Raw genomic sequence first — 25,832 nt, 5'->3', positions numbered from 1 at the left:
CTACCGTACCCCACTACACAAAATTTTAAAATTTATCTTTGGGGGAGGGGAATAAGAAGGACGGTAGAATTAATCCCATATATAACTTCCCTATCCTCGTATCTGAATACAGGACCAGGGTAACTGCATCACATACAACCAACGGAATAGGATACTAATTAGAATAAACTATACTTCATGTACGTATCATATGCCAAGATACACTCTACTGCCATGTATCTACTGCCATGTATCTACTGCCATGTATATCCTAAAAAGAACAAATTTTAAAAATAAATAAAACTGATCATTATCGAAAACTTTCAATTTCCTACAACTTATTTTTTTTTGTAACATATTTAATGTAAGGGGTGATGCTGAGGGTGTATGTAACTCAGGATTAAAGTGTTAATTCCCAGTACCAAAAATTCAGAATATATTACTTTTATCATTTAAAAGCATAAGGCTATATTTAATATGAATTAAAACAAAGAGAAGAAACAACACAGTAAGAAACTTTGTTAGGAATTAACAGATAATTCAATCCTGGGTCTAAGTTCTAGAATTCCTAGATTAATATAAAAATATTCTGCTCTCAATGTACATAGAATAATATTATTTTAAAAATCAAAACATTAGCTGAGCATGGTGGCATATGTCTGTAATCCCGGAGGCTTAGGAGGCTGAGGCAGGAGGATCACAAGTTCAAAGTCGGCCTCAGTAACTCAGAGAGGCCTTAAACAACTCAGTGAGACCCAGTCTCTAAATAAAATACAAAACAGAGCTGGGGACATGGCTCAGAGATTAACTACTTCTGGGTTCAATCCCTGGTACCAAACCCCCCCACCAAACAAAAAATATTTATAATGGTTATTCTGGTATGAACAGATAATACAATTTTTTTCTCTCTCTTTTTTCTTTTGGCCATACTGAGGATTGAACCCAGAGGTGCGCTACCACTGAGCTATATCCTCAGCCTTAATGACTTTTTTTATTTTGAGTCAGAGCCTTGGTAAATTCCTCTTGCTTCAGCTTCCCAAATAGCTGGGATTACAGGTGGCATTATTTTTCTTTTGTATATAGTTTAATAAGATTACCTGAATGTCAAGGTAAGGTCCCCAGCTGGAACCTTGTTCTGTGGTTCTGGTTGTCCATTTTCTGCTTGCTTACTTGTATTCAATTTGCTTTTCATGTCCAGAGAACACTGGTTCTCCTTTGAAAGAGAAGGAAATACAAGTCCGTTATCTTGTATTCAATGGGGCTAATGGGATAGACTAACTACAGATAATATAAACTAACTGATGATCCAGAAATTACATTTAGTTTTATAAAAGGAACAAGGAAACAGGCAGACTAGAAGAGATACATACACAAGAGTGTAATGGAGTACAACCCACCTTCTTGCTATCTATGCTTGGCAATAAGAAGAGAATGCCTCAAACTAACATAAGTTAACAGAAAAAATGTGAGAACTGCATCTCACTCATAAAAATAGGTCATCAATAACTTAAAGGCTATCAAAACTAAAATGTTACTTGGTAAATACATCTTTATATAACAATACAAAATAGTAAACATCATCTCATCTGCTTCCCTAGTGATATTTTAAAGAGAAATTTAAGAATTCCCAATTAATCACCATGTTTTCCCTGAAGAATCCTATGACAAATAACACACCCAAACCAAATGGGAATAAAGAGAGGAAAGATCCAATAGAGGCAGCAGCTCATCTTCATGACAATTATTCTAAACACGAATCATTCATTAGAATGCCTTAGAGAGTTCCAGATGACACAAGAACTCTAGAGTCATGTGACACAACCACATAGGTTTCACTTCACTTTCCCTCTCCTTTCTCATCATAACACTCACCATACTTAGTTCCCGGGTTCTCTTCCCAATTTCCCTTTCCACTTGATGCAGTTCCAAACTCAACTGCTCACTTGAGATCATTCCAGGCCACTTTGGAGGAGGTGGCGGCGGCTGTGGCTGGCCTGCAAGGGTGTTTGCCTCCCTCTGCAACACCAGCCTGTTACTAACAGCCTAGTGCATAAAGCCAAGAACATACAAATCTCAACACACTTTACACCATGCACATAATAACTGGGTCCAATTTCAGACCACAGCTACTTAAACTTACCACCAGGTATTTGCAATAAAAATACTGGAACTACAAGGCACAATCTCTTTCTTAAAGTACTAGGTAAATTAAAAGGGGGGGGTGTATTTAAATTTGATAAATAGTAATTTTGTCTTAGGTATTAACTACTTTTTTGCAGTACTAGGGATTGAACCCAGGGGTACTCTACCACTAAGCTATATATCCCCAGCTCTTTTTATTTTTTACTTTGAGAGGGGGTCTTGCTAAATTGCAGAGGCTGGTCCTGAACTTGGGATCCTTCTGCCTCCGCCTCCTGAGTCACTGGGATTACAGACATGTGACACCACACCTGGCTATAAATTATTTTCTTATTTAAAAGAGAGGTCAACTATAAATGTGTATCTCCCCCTACCCTTTATGATTTTTTTTTTTTTTAAACAGCACTGGGGATTGAACTCAGGGGTTCACTCATGCTAGGCCAACACACTATTAGCTACCCCAAAACCCATTTTAAAATACTGAGACAAGGTCTCGCTAAATTTTCTAGGCTGGCCTCTAACTTGCAGTCCTCTTCCCAAGTAGTTGGGATTACACATTGCAGCACCATGCCCGGTTTCCCTCTTTTACTGATTGTTAATTTTCTCTAAAATAAATCCTACAATTTCAATAAAACCTCAAGAATGGCAGCCAGGCACAATGGTGCATGTATACAATCCCAGTGACTCAAGAGGCTTAGGCAAGAGGATGGTAAGTTTGAGGTCAGTCTTGGCAGCTTAGTGAGACTATGTCCCAAAAATAAAATAAAAAGGGTGTGGATTAGCATAGTGGTTGAGTGCCCCAAGTTTAATCCCCAGTACTGCAAAACAAAACAAAACAAAGCAAAACCTTCAATGGCAATGTCTTTTAACTATGAAAAAGTATCCAGCAAGCTTCCAAACAAAATGAATATTCTTCTTTTCTCTTTTTTTTAGTGCTGGGCATAGAACCTAGGGTCTTATGTGTGTTCAGCAGGAATTCTATTGCGAGCTATATCCCAAGACCCTAATAATTTTGGGGGGATGGGCACCAGGGATTGAACTCAGGGGCACTCAACCACTGAGACACTTTCCCAGCCCTGTTTTGTATTTTATTTAGAGACAGGGTCTCAATGAGTTGCTAAGCACCTCCCTATTGCTTAGAGGCTGGCTTTGAACTCTTGATCATCCTGCCTCAGCCTCCCGAGCTGCTGGGATTACAGGCATGCACCACTGTGCCCAGCTCCGAATATTCTTTTGAGATAGAAAATGGCTCTAGAAATTTCAACGAGACAAAAAACCATGAGTTTGAGGATAAGGAGTACTGTACCCTGTGGAAATGAAGATCTGAATCTTAAATTTTAAATTAACGAACTAAAGAGCAATATAAGTAAACACAGCATTTTGGTTTTTGTTTGTTTTGTGGTGCTGGGGTCAAACTCAGGGCCTCCCAAATGCTAGGCAAGCACTATGAACTGAACTAAACCTCCACCCCAGACTTCCATTTTTATGACAGAAGAATTTCATATCTTCAATCAGAAGATGGAAGCAATCCCACCTGCCTAACATACCAAGGACATTGTAAGGGTCAAGGGGCAAATAAGATATGTGACAGTGGGTTGGGAATGTAGCTCAGTGGTAATATAGTTGCTTGTGTGAGTACGTGAGGCCCTGGGTTGGGTCCTCAGTACTGGGGGGAAAAAAAGATGTGACCATAATTTATAATAAACTGTAAATAACTATATAAATGAAACATTATTCTCATTATACAGGAATTATTATTTTTTTTTTTTTTTAAGTCTAAGTTCTAAGCTTCTACTTTTTGTTTCTTTTTTTTCTTTCTTTTTGTGGTGCTGGGGATTTGAACCCAGGGCCTTGTGCTTATGAGGCAAGCACTCTACCAACTGAGCTATATCCCCAGCCCTAAGCTTCTACTTTTTAAAGATTTGTAAAAGCCAAGGATTAAAGTAAGTAAGAGAAATTTTAAAAATTTCTAAAGCTAAAAGCAGTCATTTATAAATAACATTTACCTTAAACTTGTGCCACCAAAGAATAAAAGCTCCTGCTGGGAAATTTAGATATCCTGTTTTCTCTCTGTAGGTGGCAATAATTATATTTCCTACTATCCCAGAATCAAACCCAGTACTGAAAAAAAAATTTTTTGGGGGGCAGTGCTGGGGATTGAACCCAGGGCCTTATGCTTTCAAGGCAAGTGCTCTACCAACTGAGCTATATTCCCAGCCCGGTACTGAATTTTTTAAAGAATGGACAGCCATATCGATTCTTAAGGAAAAGACCTTAAAGTTTTATGTTCATAATACCTCAAAAGTTTCTCCATTTAAAATCTCTGAGAACCCTGCAAATATTGGGACGAAAAAGTATCTGTACTTTCAGGGGCTAATACCTCTAATCCACGTAGCTGAGTCTGCTGGCTAATCTGATGGTTCAGTTGCTGCAGTTCTAGCCGGAGCTGTTCTCTCTCAGCAGATGGAAGGGGTTTTCCATGACTGGCTACTTCTGGTATAGATACTCGCTCCCTTTTGTGAGAAAAGCATGAAATAAATTTTAAAGTTTTATTTTGTGAAAACACTACTTACTGTAAAAACAAAATAAGAGAAGTTGAAAAGGTAAAGATTTGTACAAGTAAAAAATATGATTCATACCTCTCACTGAAGTGTCCCTGAGAAGTTATGTTTTGATGAGGTGAATATGGAGAACCTCCCCAGCTACTGTGCGTTCCATATGGACTATAATCTGTAAGTGAATGATTTATTGTGGTATGATGTAATTCACAGATTTGATTCTTTAAGGTACCCATAATCTAAAAGGTATAGACATATTCTGTATATAGCCGTCCAGAAAGACATCTACCAAAAATGGTAATAGGGTGGTGCTATTTGTTTCTTTCCCACAGAACCTTCAGTTTTCATATTTCTTCGTCTGTTTCCATTATTACTACTTTGCTTTTTATTGCTAGATTATAACTGTGCATAATAGCTGGGTTCATTTTGACATAATTATACAAGCATAAAATTTAATTTACTGAGAATGAATATTTTAGTAAAAGCAATGAAGCTTTTTGAAGAAAAAAAAAAAAAACCACACAGTCATATAGGCATTTAATTTTTACTTTGTATCTCTAGAATTCCCTGAAATATAATTATTTTTATTAACACAAGATGATTCTATGGAAAAATTTGAAAATTACTGACTTAGAAACTATTGAAAGTGCTGATAGTAAACAGAAGAGGAGTTACAATGGGAATCACGAATATGAAATCCTCAGAATCAGCATACCTCTGAGATTCTTACCTGAAATGTTAACAGATTTTGTGGGAGCTCCCTGAGGTGCCATAGCCTGCATTGGGCCAGCACCCTGATATAGCGTTTTGGAAGTTCGAGAAATGGCACCAAACCGAGACACTGTTGGTCGGTCTCCAAATGGGATGAGGTCATCATCACTGGTTTCTACTGCTCTTCTCTGAAGTTCCAATCGCTGGTCTCTCATTCCTTTACTCTCCACATTCTGATGGAAAAAGCAGAATAAGAAGTCTACCCCACACTTAGATCTCTAACATAATTTCTTCTAGCTGTGTAATAAGGTTAAATAAAGAGCATGATGTTGGTACTGGGGGCTGAATCACAGGTGCTGTACTACTGAGCTACACCCTTAGCCCTTTTCATTTTTTGAGACAGGGTCTCTCAAAATTGCTAAAGTTGGCCTTCAGCTTGCAACCTTCCTGGCTCAGCCTCTTGAGTCACTGGGATTATAGGTATGCACCACCCTGCTTGGTTAGAGCACAAGGCCCAAGTTGGTAAGACTAAAATCTTTAGTTGCCTTCAGTTGTCATACAAAGCATTATTTTTAAACCAATGATCACTCCTCACAGTTAAACATATATTTTATATCATGACCAAGTATGCACACATACACATGCACTCCCACACACAGTTTTTTGTGGTACTAGAGATTGAATCCAGAGCCTTGTACACAGTGGTTAAATGCTCTACCAATGAGCAACACCACCAGCCCTTTCTTTTCATTTTTTTATTTTGACATAGGGTCTTACTAAGTTGCTGAGGTCTGCCTTAAACTTTCAATCCTCTTGCCTCAGTCTTCCTAGTGGCTGGGATTTACAGGCATATGCCACAGCACCTGGCCAGAAACACGTATTTCTCCCTATAGATATGATGTATAATGTTATATATACAAATATATATTTATGTGTGTGTGTGTGTGTGTACACACACACACATATATTTATTTATTTAGAGAGAGAGAGGGAGAGAGATTGAGTCCTAGGTAATGTGTATGCACATTAGTGTTTGAGAAACACTGAGACTTCTTTCAACTCTATGGGAGATTTTCAATTACATCTAGATTGTGTTAAGAACATTTTTATTCTTTACTGATTTAAGGAAATTAGTTTATTTTGCTGGTACATATGGTACTTTAAAGTAATAATCCCTTCCGAAAGTAAATTACATCCAAAACAAGGGTTCCTGTTTAATTCCACCTCCTCATCTTATTCTAGTAAAAAGGCTTATTATGGCCTAAAAGAAATGTTTCCCAAATCACACCACAGAAAAACACAAACAAAGGCTCTTTTTTTTTGGTGCTGGAGATTAAACCCAGGTCCTCACAAGTGCTAGGGAAGTGCTCCAGCAATGATCTGCTCCCTCAACCCCTAAAGGCTTATTTTTGCTTTGTCTCCTCTATATTCATTTCTGTTTTTTCGAAGATGCCATCTACTCGTATTTTTACTACAGATACCAAGTCATTTATGTATAGTGCTACCAGTGTTGAAGAAGTCATCGTCTTTCTTTTTCTTTTTTTTTTTTTTTTTTTTGCAGTATCAGGGGTTGAACCCAGGCACTCTACCACTGAGCTAACCCCAACCATTATAAACTTTTAAATTTTGAGACAGTCTTGCTACAGTGCCTAGGTTGGTTTCACACTTGCAATGCTCCTGCCTAAGACTCTGGAAATTTTATTTCTTCAAAAACTATAAAGGCAATCAAGATAAAACAAATATAATAAATTTCAATATGTTAGAGCTCACTTGAAGCTAATCAGCTTTAATTCTAACTCAAATAATACTTATTCATTAGATTCAACTCTGTCGTTTAAACTATAGTGTTGTAAAAAAGTTTTATTTGGTGAAGTCCAACATCTTTTTAAAATATATTTTTAATTGTCAATGAACCTTTATTTTTATTTATTTATATGTGGTGCTAAGGCTCGAACCCAATGCCTCACACATGCTAGGCAAGCTGAGCTACAATCCCAGCCCCAGAGGTCCAACATCTTGATTAATTCCATAAAATAAGTTAGCCTGGGTTCTAAATAATTGGTGTGAAATTATCACCTGCACAGAAATATAACAAATGCTCTTTTGTCTAGATAATGTTTTTACTTAAACTTGAATGAAACAAAAGAACTGTATAGTTTTAATGCAGTTCAACTGCAGAATAAACTACAGCAAAGTTCAATTATTTGTGCCTAAACTACAACGAGTGAAAATTTACTTGGCTTCCTTTGATTTGTATTGATCATGGCTTAGCCATTGCACATACCATCATTTCCACACTCCCTGCTGCCACAACATCTTTGGGTTTTGCATCTTTGGTTCCAATGTAGGAGCCGATGGTGTCACATGACCAAGGAGAGTATTGGCTATAATCATTTCCTTTGTATTTCCCAGCTACCTTCAATTCTTCATCCAAAAACTATAGATGAAGAAAAACAAACAAAACAAAAAACAGGAAATGGGTCTATGAGTAACAAGACAGAGAAAGCAAGGAATTTCTTAGAACATCAAGCTGAAGCAATATAGTGTTATTTGACTTTTAAGTGTCAAGTTTTATAGTTTATGAAAAGAATAACTTAATAATGATGACTTTAGCTATCACACTTTGTTATTGGGAGGTCAAAAACAAGTATCTCAGTATCTTTTATGGAATCAAGTCAGGATTTTAGAAGAGGTTTGCCCATCATTTCTTCATTACATTAGATGAAGTCAACATTTAAGCAAATATATAGCACGGCATGATTTTCCTAGACCCTCCTCAATGTTTCCTTCAATAACAGAAGAACAAAAACATTAAATACAGTTTAAAATGCTGTATACAGTGGATGATGATGTAACAGATTCTTTATTAAAATCTCTTTAACAGCCATAATTCCTATCTTGAATAAATTCTGGTTCATAGGATGATTCAAGGAGGTAATATGCATAATTTTTATCTTCTTAAAGTTCTCTTACCTAGTAAGAGAAGAGCTATTGTAATATTCACTTTTATGTAATGTTTCACATTTTCCTCATTTTCAAAGTGCTTTTCATGTATAATATCTCCTAAGTTCTTCAAGCTCAATAGAGAAAAATGTAGGTACAATCTGATCAAAGCTATACCACAATAGGGCAGAAGAAGAACCAGAACTTTAACAATGCTTTCACTTCATCACAAGAAATATGTAGATCTACTGATAATGCGGGGGCTGCTGTGTATTTAAGAGGCTCTAAGTTTTGCCTTATACTTAAGGATCTCTTTTGAGTCATAATTATGGCTTTGTGCACTGAGCAAGTCTATGCTGCTCACCAGTACTCCCTTCAACCACAATTTGTTTCTACTGCAAATGTCTTTCCTTTTCATAGCCTTTATATTTCTCCTGTCTACGAACTTCATGTATAACAGTTAAAACACACTATCTACTAAAAAGCACACTCTTTCTGTCCCAAATATAATGTACTATGCACCTATTAAAAGGAACTGGATAAATTTATATACTGACATAAACATCCAGAATAACTAGTTAAGTAAAGACAAACTGCAAGCAAAAGAATGCAAAACACAGGCATGAAACCCCAGAATGTACGATCGAATCATTCTAGTAGAAAATAATGTTAGTGCAGGAACAGAAAAATGATGAAATATATAACAAACTGACAGTGGCTAGAGAAAATAGGATTTTGGAAAAATTATTTCTATATTATGTATTTCTAAAATGTTAGAATTTAGTACAACTATATGTAGGCTGTTTATAATCAGAATTAAGGTTCAAATATGTAGAGTTTTGTATATCCTAAGATGGTTCTGTATAAAGTTCTTTAGTAGCCAGGCATGTTATAATTTTGTGAAAAGTAAAAATAAAATTATTATTTACTAAATGTCTGCTATGTACTATCTTTTAAAAAACATATACCACTATAAGCTGAAGTACTATGTATAAAACAACAAAACAATGAATAAATAAGATCACAAAGTAAAAAAGCTGGCTTTGTTTTACAGACAAATAAAATGGATAAATCCCTAGCAAGAATGACCAAGAAAAAAAAATATTGCCAATAGCAGAAGTGGTAAAATGAGTTATCACTACAGATCATATAGACATTAAAAAGATGCAAGACAAAACTCATTCACAATAACTATTAGCACTGTTTTGTAGAAATACAAAGAAGGTAAGATCCAAAATTATGGTTTACTGCCCTATGGTACATTAATCAGTTTTGGGTATTGTTTCAGTAGTGGGGATTGAACCCAGAGGCACTCTACCACAGAGCTACATACCTGGCCTGCTTTATTTTTGGAAACAGGGTTGTCCCTAAGTTGCCAAGACTGGTCTTTGAACTTGAGATTCTCCTGCCTTAGCCTCCTGGGTTGCTGGGATTTCAGGTGTGTACCACCATGCCTAGCTACATTAATCAGTTTTTTTCCACCTCTGACTACCTGTATTTGCTTGTTTTTATTTTCTTTACAATTGTGTTTGTTTCCTCATTACTAAGTTAAAAACAAAAATTACAAAACAAGGAATAGGTAGAACTTAATCTGATAAAAGATGTTCTACCAAAAATCCTAGAGCAAACATCAAAGATTACAAATGAGTAAAGAATACCTGCTACTACTACTACTACTTTTTTTTTGCGGTACTGGGGATCGAACTCAGGGCCTTGTGCTTGCGAGGCAAGCACTCTACCAGCTGAGCTATCTCCCAGCCCCTACTACTACTTCTATTCAGCATTATTTTGGAGTGTAAACAAGAAAAGAGACAAAAGGAATAAAAAAAAAAAAAAAAAAAAAAACTGGTAATTATTCACGGAGGACATGACTATGTGCTCAGAAAATCCATTAATAAATATTAAACTTAGTCAGGAAATTTAGCCTGAGTGCTAAATAGAAGAATACACAAAAATCTACCTAATTTCTCTTGTTTATAACAAATAGAGCCAGGTGCAGTGGAGTGCCTGTAATCCCAGTGCTTGGAGGCTGAGGCAAAAGGATCTAGAGTTTGAAACTAGCCTCAGCAACTTAATGAGGCCCTAAGAAACTCAGTGAGATCCTGTCTCTAAAAAAAATACAAAACAGGGCTGGGGATGTGCCTCAGTGGTTAAGTGCTCCCTGGTTCAATCCTCAGTACCAGAAAAAAAAGCATTTCACTTAACCCAATGTATCCAAGATTTTAAAAAATAAAACATTTTACTTTTTTTGGTACTAAATCTTCAGATTCAGTGAATCTGAATCTTCAGTGAATCTGAAAAAATCTGAATTTTTTTTTTTTTTTTTTTCCGGTGCTGGGGATCAAACCCAGGGCCTTGTGCTTGCAAGGCAAGCACTCTACCGACTGAGCTATCTCCCCAGCTACAGTGCATCTTAATTTGAACTAATCCCCTTTTTCTGATTGAATTCAGGGCCTTATGTGGTAGGCAAGAACTCTACCACAGAGATATACCCCCAGTCCCTGGACTAGCTTCCACATATTCCAGCACAGATTCAGAGATTCAATATATCCTTATCAAAAATGAAGCAAATATTTTTGTGAAATTATGCTGATTCTCCCAACCCCAACCCTCCCAGTCCTGAGAATTGAACCCAGGAGTGCTTTATCACTGAATTATACCCCCAACCCTTTTGGGATTTTTTGTTTTTACACAGGGTCTCACTAAGTTGCTGTGGCTATCCTGGAACTTGGGATCTTCCTGCCTCAGCCTCCTAGGTCACTGAGATTACAGGTATGCACCACTGCAGCTGGGCAACATGCTGATTCTTGAAGAACAATAAAACTACATTAAGGAATGGGTGGGGAATGTGGTATTGGCGTAAGAACAGAAATATATCAATGGTCACCTCATTATGACAAAGTTAACTGCAGTACACTGAGGAAAAGATGCTCATTTTATTAAATGATGCAGGATAAATGAGTCCTCACAGACTCTTGTAAATGGATCTTGACCCCAACGCAGTTTATATAAAAATCAATTCTAGATGGATTATATATCTAAGTATAAAATAAAATAATCTTTAGAAGAAAATAGCAAAATATCTTGATTACCCTAGGAATAGGTAGATAACCTTGGGAATATATAAAGATTATTTAAAACACACACACACACACACACACACACACACACACACACACATGCTGATAATGAAAACTTTGATGAACAAGACTAAAATGATGTGCTTACTTCCTCTTGATGGAATGTGGGAGGCAATGTTGGTGAAGGTGCAAAAGGAGGTGGAGAGATAACCTTTCTTTCCTCCAGCTGGGCCATTATTTCCTTTCTTCGGCGATGTAGCTCATCTAGACTAGGAAGGGGCTGGGGAGGAGGAGGAGGAGGAGGAAGCCGGCTATATGGAGGTTCCTGAAAATGGAAGAACAGTTAATATTGACAAAGAATTTCAGAACACATCAATTCATTTAGTATATATTTTAAATTAGAAGCAGCCTGCATACATTATCATTAAGATTTGGAAATATTTAAACTAAGGAAAAAGAAAATGCACTGAAACACTGAAGGTTTCCCAAAGAGTTAAATTTAGGTTTGTTTTTCTTGGCCAGAGACCATAATTTCCTAATAGAATCAGAATACCTATTTATTTATGGTACTAGGAATTCAACCCAAGGCCTTGCTCACACTAGGTAAGCACTCTTACCACTGAGCTACATCTTCTGCCCTGTTTTAAATTTTATCTTGAGACAGGGTCATACTAAGTTACCTAAGCTGGCCTCAAACTTTCAATTCTCCTGCCTCAGTTCCTGAGCAGCTGGGATTACAGGCATATGTCACCAAGCACAGCCAGGAATAAAACCATCTAAACTTCACAAACAGAATGGTTAGTTGGGAGAGTTCCCATTAATACTTTTTTTTAAAAAGTACTAACCTACTTGAATTATGAAAAGAATTTTTAAAAGGAAATTTTCTTATACATTGTAATTGATCAAATTCTATCACCATGGCAAAGAAATTAATGAATCATTGCCAGAAATAATTGAATTAAGTCTATGTAATAAGAAAAAAATATAGCATACTCTGGGATACGAAGGTCTGATTTGAGTAGGATGAGGGGTTACTGGATAGTAACCCTCCACCTGTTGATATCTTTCTCTGGACTCTGGTACATAGGATGGTACTGCAGCAGGTGGAATCTCAATGGGTATCGGGCTTTCTCGGAAAATCTCCTCTCTTGTGTAAGACTGAGCAGGGTACACTCGACGGCCATCATAGTGAGGTGGGTACATAGGTGGGTACTGTTGTGGCTGTGCGCCATACTGAGAGTTCACAACACGATCTTGGAGGTAAGGTGGATAAAGATCCAAATAGGGAGGACCAGGTTCAGGAGCAGATGGTGGAGGTCGGACAAAGCGGGACACACATGGTGGTGGAGTATAGTACATACCTGTATAATACAAAAAAGAGGAACCAAAAGCAACAATGAGCCAATCTATTTTCATATACATACACACACACACACACACATACATATTTTAATACTGAAACATTGAAGCACTAATAATTCACTTATTTCTTCAGATGTTTTCCCTCCTGCTTACATTGTTAGGTCAGTTTTATGAGAAATGCCAAGCAAAAATTATCCTTAGGGCTGGAGTACAGTGCTTGCCTAGCACGTTTAAGGCCCTGGGTTTGATTCCCAGCACACACAGCATGTCCACTGATACCCACACAATTACATGTCATTAAAAAAACTAAGCTACTTATAATCTATAATAGTAGACTGGTTCTCACTGTTTGACCCTCTTTCTGGTGTTATCTTAATGCAATGCTTGCAGACAATGGGAAACAAAAAAGTTCTGTTTTATAGATATCCTTGAAATTTCACTTCTACTGTAGATTTGAATATGAAACTGAATTAATGAGAGGTGGCATACTAAAAGTCCATTTTGCTGGTGCACATCCAGTAACTACTTAGTTCTAGATTTGAGGCAAAGTTGTAGCAGTAGTTTTTCAATTTCCCAATCATAGTAGTTCTCTATTTCTGTATCTTCATTGTAACAGCTTCACGTAACATCTAGTTCTGGGACTCATTCTTGGGAGACCTAGCTTAAAAGCCTGCTTCTATAGTATTTCCATGGATCTTGTGAGCATAAAACTCCTGCCCTAAACCTCTTTCTGCTTAATATAGCTAGAATGACTTCTGTAATCTACAACCGGGTCCTGATAACACAGTATATTTAAAGTTACACATTGGCCAATTCAACAAAAATAGCTAGATTTTTCCTGTAACTGATGGTCAAAAGGAAGATATGAATCAAGTTTTGTCATTTTTTTTGTGTGTTAACAGTGTCACATCAATTAAGAATTATTCATTTGAATGTATAGGAGATGACATTTTGGATTCAAAATTTTTAAGCCCTGAGAAAAGGAAACAAAGGACATCTTTACTGCTATTTTTATTTTTATTTACTTGGTACTGGGGATTAAACATAGGGGTGTTTTACCTTTGGGCTACATCCCCAGCCTTTTTTGTTTTTTATTTTGAGACAGAATCTCACTAAGTTGCTTAGGGCCTCACTGAAGTGCTGAGGCTGGTCTTGAACTTGTGATCCTCCTGTCTCACACTCCCAAGCTACTGGGATTACAGGCACACACCAACATGCCTAGAGAATTAAGTTTTCTAACTTTCACTTGACTCTAAACTCTCATCTTTCTAATCCACTTGTAAATCTTTCTTTCCAGTCCCAGCACCCCTATTTGAAGCATTTTTTTCATGGGTCTTTCTGATTCAAGCTCTCAATGATATCCCTTTTGGCCAGTTTCTACCATACACATACATATACTAATCATACATATTAAGTAGTTTTCCATTCTTCACTATTGTTGATTATATACTACAAACTAAAAAGGCATCAATGATACAGTTTTTCATATATATATTGTAGGGTCCAGAAAAATACTGATAATTAAAAGAAAGAAAAATATACTGTATGTTTAATTTATATCCACCGTTTTTGTTTTGTTGTTTTTTTTTTTTTTTAATCTTAAAACTTTGTTCAGGAGAAAGAACATATTCTGATTTACTCAATAAATTTCCATTATCTATTTGGGTGATTTAGTTCCATGAGTATATGAACGTACATGAACACATTTATTATATAACTGTGCTTAGCTGGTAAGGTAGTTTACTTAGCTGACCATAAAAATCTGTTTTTACTCCAAAGTAAAAACACATTTATTTATTTTAAGGAGGCCACTGTGTAAATGGCTAGTTCTCTTACCTGGCTAGTTCTCTTTATTCCTAAGACAAGTGAGTGATAAAAATGAAATATCATTACCCTGCTGATAAGATGCTGGTTCAAATGGTGGGGCAGCTCCTCGAGGATCCTGATAGTAAAGATCTGTTTGCTGTGCTGGGTATAACTGAGAACCTCGTGGTACCATCTGAAGTGGTTTGGTGACAGGCATTGGAGGCAGATCTGCTGGCCCCCTTGGAGGTACAGGATGTGGATTCACAGGTAAGGCAGAAATGCTCTTAGGGACAGATTCTAGCCTAAGGGAATAAGATCATACAATTTAAGGTTTAGGTCTCTAAAATACTTCTAATGTACACAAATTGTTTAAAAAAAAGATGCTAAGTGTAAAAATGATGGCCATAATTTGATGAACTCGTTTATTCTGTCATTTCCTCTACCAAATTTGCAAATTTTATCATTTTCACACCTATGCTATTTCTTAAAAACCACTAGAATAAAGAAAAAAGTTTTCTTTGAGCAAACATTAATCTTTCCTTCTGCTTTATATTTAAAAGGAAGAAACTTAGGAAAAATAACATACAGGTCAGGAGGGGATCCTGGAGCACTACTGCTCAGATGATCATTCTTCCCTGGTTTCAGACTAGAATCATAGCTGGGATCTGTTCCCCGTGGAATCAGCTGTGTTACTGTATTTCCTGCTGACACAATTCCATTTGGTAGAGCAGGGGGTTTTCTGCTAGGCAGATCCACTGCACCTTCTTCTGGAAGGATGGCGGCAGAAGGCAGGCCCACCTCATTCAGCTGACCCAAAGAGGCACTCAGAGGTCTTCTGGGAACCAGACGTTTGTTCATCTTACGAAATCTATGTAAAAAGCAAAGGCACACACCAAAAACCAAATATCAAAGCAAATCCAAGAACGAAATGTACTTAAAACTTTTTTATTATATCGGTGACTGAAGTAGGAAAAGGTAAGTTTCAGGCCAGCCTGGGCAACTTAGAAAAATAAAAAATAAAAAGAGCTGAAGATGTAGTTCTCAGTGGTAGACTGAATCCCTGGGTTCAATCTCTAGTCCCAAAAATGTGTGTGTGTGTGTGTGTGTGTGTGTGTCTGTATTTTTTTTCCCCTAGAAATTCTCTCTTGAAAACACCAATTCTGTCAACTCAAGAACTATGTGTATACGTATTTGCAGCAAAAACACAATGACAGCACAAAATTCCTTGTAATGAACATGTTAGCATTTTAACATTATAAATCAGGTTATTAATATTTTTACTATTTGTTGAGATTTCTATTTTCAAAACTTACTGGTAGAAAGATCTTGAAAAGACAGTTTGAAATATATTACTTTAGCTTTTCCTCAAATTTATTCTTGAGATATAGTGAGCCTACGTTAAAAATTAAGAATAAAACAGGGCTGAAGGGGTAGCTTAATTGGTAGCACCAAAAAACAAAGCCAATGTGCATTGTGAATAACTAATCATTTACTATACTGAAACATTTAAATATCTGAAAATATTGACTTTTATCAGAAATGCTTCAGAGATATTATTTGTGCCTATATAAAACTGAAATTATTTTAAAAGTAGGTTAATGGAAACAATACATGATAATGGTTTAAATTTAAACAGACGCTGTGGTTAAAAAAAGGTGGAGGGCACAGGTAATTTCTTTGAATATACTAGGGAATCAAAACCAGGGGCACTTTACCACTGAGCTACATACCCAGCTCTTTTCATTTTTTTTTTTTTTTTTTTAAATTTCGAGATAGAATCTCACTAAGTTGCCCAGGTTAGTGTCTAAGAAGGAGGAACTACTGTTAAGAATTTGAGAGCATCATACACATTTTTTTTGAGCTATACACTAAGTTCAGTATTCATATTCAAACATATGTAACATTATTTACAGAAACAGGGTCATATATTGGTCTTTTTTTTGCACTTAATCTTGGCTATTCCTTTATGTCAGTTAATTTTAGGGTTTTGGGCTATTAAAACAATGTTATAAAACTGATAATTATGTATATGAACTGCTAGGCCAAAGAGTATGTATGTTGGGATAGGGATACACTTCAGTTAAAAGTGCCTCTGGGATTGGTATCCAGTACCAATAAATAGATAAATTAAAAAACTGAACTGCTTTTGCAGAATTTGCTGCTCTTCAATAGTTAGTGAGGTTGAATATAGTTTGCACATGCAGTGGCCATTCGTTTTATGAATTATCAATTCATTATGGTTTGGTTATGGGTTGAGGGTACCCTCCAAAGGTGTTGGAAGTTTCATCCCAAGTGTGGCAATGTTGGGTGGTGATGAAACCTTTAAGTAGAAGGTAACTAGGTCACAGGGACACTGCCCTTGCAAGGTACTAATTAATGCTGGTCATGCGGAATGGATCAACTTTCACAAGAGTTAGTTGTTATCAAGGAAAGCCACTCCATGGATGTGGTTGTTTTTGCTTTCTTACCGTGTTATGATACAACTGGGGAGGCCCTCAAAAAAGCCTGCTCCATGCTGTTTGAACCTCCAGTCACCAGAATCATGAGCCCAATAAACCACTTTAAGTTACCCGGTCCCAGATATTTTGTCATAGCAATACAAAAGTAAGGACTAAGATATTTATATTCATGATTTATAAATATACTGGTGTCTCTCTTAAAGATTTGCAGCAGCTCATTTTGTGTCAGGAATATCAGATCTATGTGTTCTTTCTTTTTAAAATTGTGGTGTATGTACCATGTCTGTTTTTAATTTTTATGTAATCAATTTTTAATAATCTTTACTTTATGGATTTACAAAAAATTCTTTCCTTCAAGATTATTTAACAACAAAAATACCTCAGTACTCTATGGTGTTATTCATATGACACGTCTATACAGATACTGATAAAAAAAAAACAACAAAACTCATTGTTTTGTACAAAGACAGGAAAGAATCTTTCAAATAGGTAGCCATTATCTTTTTTGTCACTGATGTAAAATGTCGCCTTGAGAACATATGCTGTTTTTCAAAACTCTTTCTAGATGCTCTATTGCATTTTACTAAGCTATCTGTTCCTATGCATACCAGTCTTTATATTCACCTTAGCTTACAAAACAATTATTAATCTAGTTTTTATTGAAGACTTTTTTTTTTTTTTTTTTTTTTTTTCAGAATTTTCCTAGCTATTTGCACATATTTATTCTTTTCAAGTGAATGGTTTTGTTAGGCCTTTAATAATCACCACATTGAGACTTTAATTGGAATCTCACAGAACTTATTTTTTAAGGGACCTGTAATTTCAACTTTTTTCTCTTGTGCTGCTGGGGATCCAGCCAAGAGCTTTGCACATGCTAAGCATGCACTCTACCACTGACCTATACCACCCAATACTCATCTTAATTTTTTAAAATTTACTTATTTTTATGTGGTGCTGAGGATTGAACCCAATGCCTCACACATGCGAGGTAAGTGCTCTACCACTGAGCTACAAAACCCCAGCCCCTCATCTTATTTTTAACTGGTTATGTTTTCCTTTTTATCTTACATGAGAGTGATTCATTTTGTAACTTTACATATATTAGCTACTACTTCCAGAAAGTCAGGTTTAACGACACATGCCAATAAATCCCATCAACTCAGGAGGCTGAGGCAGGAGGAACCCAAGTTTGAGGCAAGCCTGGGTAATTTAGTGAGAGCCTGTTTCAAAATAAAATAAAAAGGGCTGGGGGTATGCTCAGTGGTAGAGGGCCTCTGGATTTGATCACCAATACAACAACAACAACAACAACAACAAAAAAAGAAAATCCCAGAAAGAAATCAATTATTGTACTAATTAAAAGCATCATGCTGGACTGGGGAGATAGCTCAGTCGGTAGAGTGCTTGCCTTGCAAGCACAAGGCCCTGGGTTCAATCTCCAGCACGGCAAAAAAAAAAAAAAAAAAGCATCATGCTACCATGGTGGCTTTTAAAATATAATTTATTAACTTATTGAGAAAGTATCTATGATAGTGCTACTATACTATAATACAAAGTATCTACTGTTTTATTAAAGGATTTTGATCTATAATTGATGTTGGATTTTATTCAAATGCCTTCTGGAATTTTTGGGTATGATCACGTTATTTCTTCTCTAACTTATGATAATCTATTTTAATGAATGATTGAATTCTATTTTTGGTGATTTAAGAAATATTTTTAGTTGTTAAAGGATCTTTATTTTATTCTTTTATTTATATGTGATGCTGAGAACAGAACCCAGTGTCTCACACATGCTAGGCAAGTGCTCCACCACTGAGCCACAACCCCAGTCCTATTTTGGGTGACTTTTAATATTAATATTTTTGTCATTTTCTTTCCCTCTTTTGTTGTTTTTACAGTGTTGGGGACTGAACCCAACAGGACCTTGTGTATGCTAGGCAAGTGTCTACCTCTGGGCTACACTCCCAATCCCTAAAATTTTCTTTAATTGTTTTATCTTTGTTAAATTTAGTGTGACATACTGGCTTTATTTAAAAAAAAAAAAAAAAGACTAGGATGATGGTTCACACCTATAATCCCAGTGACTCAGGAGGCTGAAGCAGGAAGATCCACAAGTTCAAGGCCAGCCTGGGCAACTTAGCAACCCTCAACAACTTGACAAAACCCTGTCTCGAAATAAAAAAATTAAAAGGGATAGGGATGTAACTCCTCAGTGGCAAAGTACCCCTGGGTTCAATCACTAGTACCGGGAAAGGTGGAGGGTGTGAACAGGTTATTTTTTCTTTTCTTCAATGTACTAAAAACTTTAATAGAACTCTAAATATTTGGTCCTTGAAATTTCAAAAAACTATGAAACTGAGCCAACAGCAAAATTTTTCACAGTAACACATTATACAATTAGAAAAAAATCAGCTACAACTGATGAAAATTGCTAACGCTTTAATTTTTTTTTAGTAAAAAATGACTCATTTTGAGATAAACCTAACCACGAAATAGTCTCCTTTCTGTGGAAACAATGTAAAGAAAACTGAAGAAACCGCTTTATTTCTCAGTCAGCAAATTATTCTATTTATACCTCATTCCAAAGGCTGCCTCATGCCTTTTGCACTTACTTTTCCAGTTCCTCTTGTGAGTGTGCAAATGTACAGCTGGCGCCACGAGGGCATCCTCCTCTTTGTTTCATATCTCGGCACATGTATGTTTTATATTTGCTATGCTGTGGAGGCTAAGACCAGAATCAAAACATTAGGCATAAAACAAAAACCACAAAACCCAAATAAATGCAAATTCCATGTTGCCTGTTTAGGATCTTGATAATCTAGATGAATAATTCAGACTAATTCCCACGTTCACCTAAACTATCCAGAGCAAATGTACTCAAAAGTTATTTCTCTTCAAGTCTCAGAGAGTTAAAAATAAGTCCTGATTTTTCTGACATGTTGATATTAATTCTCAAACATGTAGCATCATATAAATTCTTGAATAAATCCCAGGGCAACTTTATGATCTTTCTTCCAAGTTTTATAAAGGAAAAACAAACCACTGGAATTTAAGATTTATGACTGTATAAATTCTCTTCTAATATTTGTTTTGTGCAATGTTCAGAATAGCTACACATTTCCTATAAAATACCACAAAAGATACAACAGGTCCTATAACTAAAGAATAGCCTATAACCAATTCTTGACCTGCAGAAGAATATACCAAGGACTTAATATTCTCCAAAAGCACAAATTAAGCTTATTATTTACAACTTAAGGATAGGCATGAGGATGGACTTGGAAGTTAATGGAATATGAAACATAACACTAAAGTGAACCAAATAACATATTTTATCACTTATAGCAGATCTTAAAAGCTTGTCTCATTGTTTTGTCATATTCTTTGTGATAGCCAATGGAACAGGAGCTATTAAATAGTTTTTTTTTTTTTTCTTTTCTTTTATGTCTAAGTCATAAAATAAAGCTAAGATTTATCTGTGTTTAGACTGACTGGGAAAATCATGTCCAGATTATTCTACTTAGCAGTCTACTTTTTACACTTTTTGCCTTTCCAGGGGGAAAAAAGGTATATCGAATAATATGTTGTTAATATTTGCCTAAGTCAGATAAATTAGTAAGAGTATTAAATTCACAGTTTTCACCACACATATACTAATATAGAAAAACCACCTACAGCTATATAAGCAGTATAGGAGTACTTAATACAGCAGTAATACCTACTGTGAAATTGAAATGTAATACAAAGTATGGAGAATAATCAAATAGAGTAAGCTTTAGCACAGAATATGCTTTCTTCATCAAATGTTGCTATACTCAATGTGAAATGTGAACCAGTGCAAACATTAGATCAGTAAGGACTGGTTTAATGATGTTGGATAAAATTACTACATTAAACCAGTAAACTGGCTGCTAATTTACAGTTTCTATTGTTAAGAAAGAGTCTTAACATATTCATTTCATCTTCTTGCCTTCATATTTGCAGATTTAGCCACAGTAGCTTACATGTAGTTTCAAGGTATAAGTGCAATGACTTAATTTTAAATTTCAAACTACACCCTTACCTGCTGTTGATCTGCTCCTTTTTTGCTATGGTTCTGGATATAATCAACCAGCCCATGCACAACTGTACGCACAGCAACCAGTCCATTTTCTAGCTGTTCCCAAGTAGGAGAAGGAGCATCTATAGAACAAATAAAAACAAAAATATTCTTTAGCTATGTTATTCAATATTTTGCCCAATATTAAATTAATAAAGGAGTCAGCTTCAGCATCTATGTGCAGTGAAGTTAAGCATAATACAGCCTTTCAAATAACTTATTCACCTAACTTCCATTTTAAAGGAATGGGCATATTCTTTCAAAGATGTGTTTGCAAACTAAAATTACCACAGGGAAAAGAAAGGTAACAAAGGAAATTAAGGAAGCCAGAAAAAAAGGGCAACTGTCATTAGATCAATATTGAAGAGACCACAGAGTGTCACATGGACTTTGCTGACTAGAGATCGTGTCTCTCATCTAAATGTATGGTTATCACTCAGCTTCTTTAACCAGTTGTTTTTATGTAAAGATGTGAGGTTGGCCCTATAGTTTCCCAGGGACATCTGAAATCTGAGATTCTTTTATCAGTTTTTTGTTTTTTAAAAGCTGGGGACTGAAACCAAGGCATTGCATTTACTACTGAGCTATACATGCCTAGTCAAAATTTAACAATTTCTAAGTGTTGGCACCTAACAGATTTAGAACATTACACAGACCAATACAGAGGAGGTCACACAAAACTTAACTGCCTACAGATGGTCAATTTGTATGTTTATTTTGAAGTTTTACATGATTCAGGTATAGAGTAAACAAAATATTTAATAAGCTTAATAGAAAGAGTTATTATATAAAGTGGCCCAGCTACATATCTTCATTTAGTATGTGCTCAATGCCAGAACTATGATTTTATTATGGAATAATTAACCATAAGGCTAAATATAAAATATTCTTTAAGAGAAATATAAAATCAAGTGTGAACACATTTTTAGATATGATTTCTTGCTGGATGCAAGAAAGATCATGAAAGATTTCTTGGTGAGAGCATTTGAACTGGGCTATGAAGAACAAATGGAATTTCCACAGAGTGGGGGAAGGTAAAGGTGGAGAAGTTAAAGTAAACAGTTATTCAAAAACTTATATTTGGGAGCATCTACCATGTCTGAGGTATTTATTGTTCTACTTGCTAGAGAAGTGATAGTGATAAAACAAAAATTCCCATTATAGTCAAGAAAAGGACCCAGACAACAAGACAAATAATCAAAAGAGAATTTAAAACTTTTTCACTTCACATTATGTTGCAAACATTTTCTGTTTGTGCTAACTTTTTTAAATTATATATATATATATATATATATATATTTTTTTTTTTTTTTTTTTTTTTTTTTTTTGGTACCAGGATTGTACTTAGGGTCACTTAACTACTGAGCCATATCCCGGTCCTTTCTTTATTTTTCTTTTGAGACAGGCTCCTGCTAAGTTGCTTATTAGGACCTCACTAAATTGCTGAAGCTGACTTTGAACTTGGATCCTCCTGCCTCAGCCTCCTGAGTTCTTGGGATTACAATCATGGGTCACTGTGCCCGGCTCAGAGTTTTTAGATAATGATGAGTTGAAAAAAATGGAACAAAAGAAGTATAACAAGTACATATAAACTTTTAGACCTCCTTGAGAAGGTTACATTTGGTTAAAGACCTGTAAGAAGGGTTTGAGAGTGTCTTAATGGAGATACTAAGGGGAAAACTTTCTAGTTAGAGGGAAGAAAAAAATGCAAAGACCTTGATGTGAAAGTGTGATTGGCATGTTCCATACTGGCAAGGATGGAGAGAGATAATGAAAGACCAGACTATGTGAGGCTTTAAGTGAAGGAAAGCCACTGAAAAATCTGAAGGCAGAAAAGATCTGATTTAATTTCATTAAGCAATTTTGTGAGTATATCTGCAACAGGATCACTTGGGCTTCTCTGCTATGTCATACACAAAACAGGAGGTTAGTCCATAATCTATGGGGAGAGATAAGGATTGTAGCAAGGAAGGTATTCAGAAGTCAATGAATTCTAAATGAAATTTAAAGGTAAGGCCTACTGATTTTGCTAACAGATCAGATATACATTATGAGATTAAATAAGAGGTAATGATCTTTCTGAGGTTTTTGGACTAAGCAAATGAAAGAGTTGCCACTAACAAGTTTGGGGGAAAAGCTCATTTTTAAGGTTTGAAATACTTATTAGACTCATCATGGTAGTTAGGTACATACATACACAAGCTACAAAAAAAGTCTGGGTTAAATGAACTATATTTCAGATTTTAAAAGACCATCAATTATAATGTGTACAATATTTTATACGGCACCAAAAGAGAAATACCTCACTGTATAATTGCAGAAATACTAATATCAGAAAAAAAAAAAGGTGGGCCTCAGAACTGATGAAATAGAATAAATTTGTGAACCACACAAATAATATTTAAAGGTATGAGAGTAGCTGAGATTGTGTTGGGAATGGATGTAAGTATTAAAGAGAAAAGGTGCAATGATTAAACTTTGAGACTACCCCAAGAGTCAGCAGCTATAGAGTTGAGAAATCAGCAGAGGATGTCTAGGAGAGTCTAATAAAGATAGAAGGAAATTAGGTCAATGTGGTGTCCCTGAAGCCAAGAAAAAAGCATTTCAAGGAAGAGACAGTAAAAAGCAATACTAAATGCTGTTAACAGGTGAAATACAAGAACCGAGAACTACTCTGGAACTGGTCACAAGGAAGTCACTTGTGACCTTGATGATATAAGTTTAGATAGAATGGTGGAGAAAAATGACTGACAGGAGTGAGTTCAAGACAGTGGCATCAGGGCTGGGGACATAGCTTGGTGGTAGAATAAACCCTACATTCAATTTCCAGAAGCACACATGCACTAAGCTGTTATTAAAAAGGAAAAGAAACACTGCAAGGCAGGTGAGAAAAGAGGTTAAAAATGGGTTGAGAGAAATAACAGTGTATTTAAATGTTGACAGAAGTACTCTAGTAAAGAAGGAAAACTAAAGCTACCAGAAAAAAAGACACCGGTGGGATATGCTTGTCAAGGTGATGCTAGTGCATGAAGTGAAAGGTGGCTTTAGTTCAGTGAACAGTTTACTATTATACAAGGACAACAGAATATAGTGGCATAGATATAGACAGGTTTATATAGGGGTAAAAGCTTGTGAATTTTTTCTCAATTGCTCAGAATCATCAAAGCAAAAAGTGGAAAAAAAAAAAACTATACATTCTAGGAACAGATCTGATTTGGTTTCATTAAGCAATTTCGGGAGTGTATCGCAAAAGCAGGCTGATAGATAATCTTACTTTGAGCAGATGATGGAGAATCTCAGTAAATTTTTGGGAAATGGATTTAGAGTGATGAAGAGACACATGGGAGTCTATTTCTATAAAGAGTCTATTTCTATAAAGAGGTAATACCTGATGCTAAGAACCAACAACCATCATCAACAAAGAATGCAGAGGACACAAAGTTTCAAGAACACAATCTGACTACAACTTTGTAGGTAGGAGGGAAAAGAGTGGTACAAATAAAGACAGAAGCAGCTTTCAAGACAGAAGAGAACATGAGACTGTAGATATATAAGGTGTGAGAAGAGTTTCTGAATCAAAGAAGTGGTTAACAATACTATTAAATGCTGAAGACAAACAATTTAAGGATTGAAGTCTTTGGAATTAAACATTTGGAAACTACTAGTGAATATTAAAAGAGTTTTAGTTCAGTAGTAGGAATAAACACTGTGATAAATAGAAGCTCAAATAGCTTAGATGCAAATATTAGGTAAAAAATAAAGCTTGGGTATATTTTCAGGTCAAGAAACAGGAAAAGGTTGACAAAGTAAAGATATCCAAAAGAGAATATTAATAAGCAACATATCAAGAAGAAAGCAAAAATTGGATCAAGGAAATGCAACTAAGAATATAGGATATAGAAAAAAAGAGTTTTGGCACATGTAAAACAGGTAAATACAGCAAAATTTTGGGATGGAAGAAGGAAGACACCTAAAGGAGCCCAAAGAGATTTATTTTCCCGATGAGGTGATTAGCACAGTTTTAGTTAAGTAAATAAAAGTATTAAATAAATATTATTTTAAGTGAATAAAGGACAAGATTTGGGACAAAGGGCTGGGGTTGGGATTCAGAGGCAGAATACTTGCCTAGCATGTGCGAGACACTGGGTTCAATCCTTAACACCACATACAAAAATAAGCAAATAAAGGCATGCTATTCATCTTTAACTACAAAAACTTAAAAAATAAAAAAAAAAATTAAAAAAAGATTTGGGACAAAAATGAAATATTGTAGGAAAGATCTTGAAAAACTATTTTGCGAAATTCTAGAGAAAAGTAACAAAAGACAAGTGAACAATCACTGAACAACTGAGGACACATATAAGATAGTTCATTAACTTCTTTTGGTTTTACCTGGACTTGGGTCAATGTTTGCTAATAGTTCCAAATGGGGTCTTAGTCGGTTCAAGTTTGCCGGGTCTCCAGTCCGCTGGAGAGCAATAGTTAGTTCCTGAACACTCTGAGCAAAAGAGGCTGGGGTCTGCAACTTAAAAAAGATAAATATTAACTTTCCCAAAGACCAGACACTCCTTATAAAATAAAGATTATTTATAACTCACAGAAGTTTCTGAAATTTCTGAAGCTTGTCTTACTCACATACATTATGTTTTGACCAGACTGAATTACCTGCTATCTGAACAAAATCTGCATATCT

At 35.7% G+C, this 25,832-nt stretch overlaps 1 protein-coding gene across 5 annotated transcripts in view; it reads right to left on the bottom strand.

The window, feature by feature from the left end:
• The window catches only part of RC3H1 (ring finger and CCCH-type domains 1), a 51,363-nt gene that overhangs the window by 8,660 nt on the left and 16,871 nt on the right, over positions 1-25,832 (bottom strand). The window contains exons 6-18 of one of the 5 annotated variants that reach the window (XM_079106381.1): positions 25,532-25,664; positions 21,104-21,222; positions 19,653-19,765; positions 15,165-15,446; positions 14,666-14,880; positions 12,404-12,771; positions 11,559-11,735; positions 7,672-7,824; positions 5,407-5,620; positions 4,758-4,848; positions 4,499-4,631; positions 1,852-2,022; positions 1,077-1,192 (exon numbers count right to left, since the gene is read on the bottom strand). In XM_079106381.1, coding sequence (XP_078962507.1) covers positions 1,077-1,192; positions 1,852-2,022; positions 4,499-4,631; positions 4,758-4,848; positions 5,407-5,620; positions 7,672-7,824; positions 11,559-11,735; positions 12,404-12,771; positions 14,666-14,880; positions 15,165-15,446; positions 19,653-19,765; positions 21,104-21,222; positions 25,532-25,664 — 2,285 coding nt within the window. The remainder of the gene's footprint in view (positions 1-1,076; positions 1,193-1,851; positions 2,023-4,498; positions 4,632-4,757; positions 4,849-5,406; positions 5,621-7,671; positions 7,825-11,558; positions 11,736-12,403; positions 12,772-14,665; positions 14,881-15,164; positions 15,447-19,652; positions 19,766-21,103; positions 21,223-25,531; positions 25,665-25,832) is intronic. The other 4 variants (XM_079106383.1, XM_079106382.1, XM_079106385.1 and 1 more) reach the window with 4 other exon arrangements.

This window comes from Sciurus vulgaris, assembly GCF_902686455.1.
Source record: "Sciurus vulgaris genome assembly, chromosome: 12".
NCBI lineage: Eukaryota > Metazoa > Chordata > Mammalia > Rodentia > Sciuridae > Sciurus > Sciurus vulgaris.
This window is presented reverse-complemented; position numbering and strand designations above follow the sequence as displayed.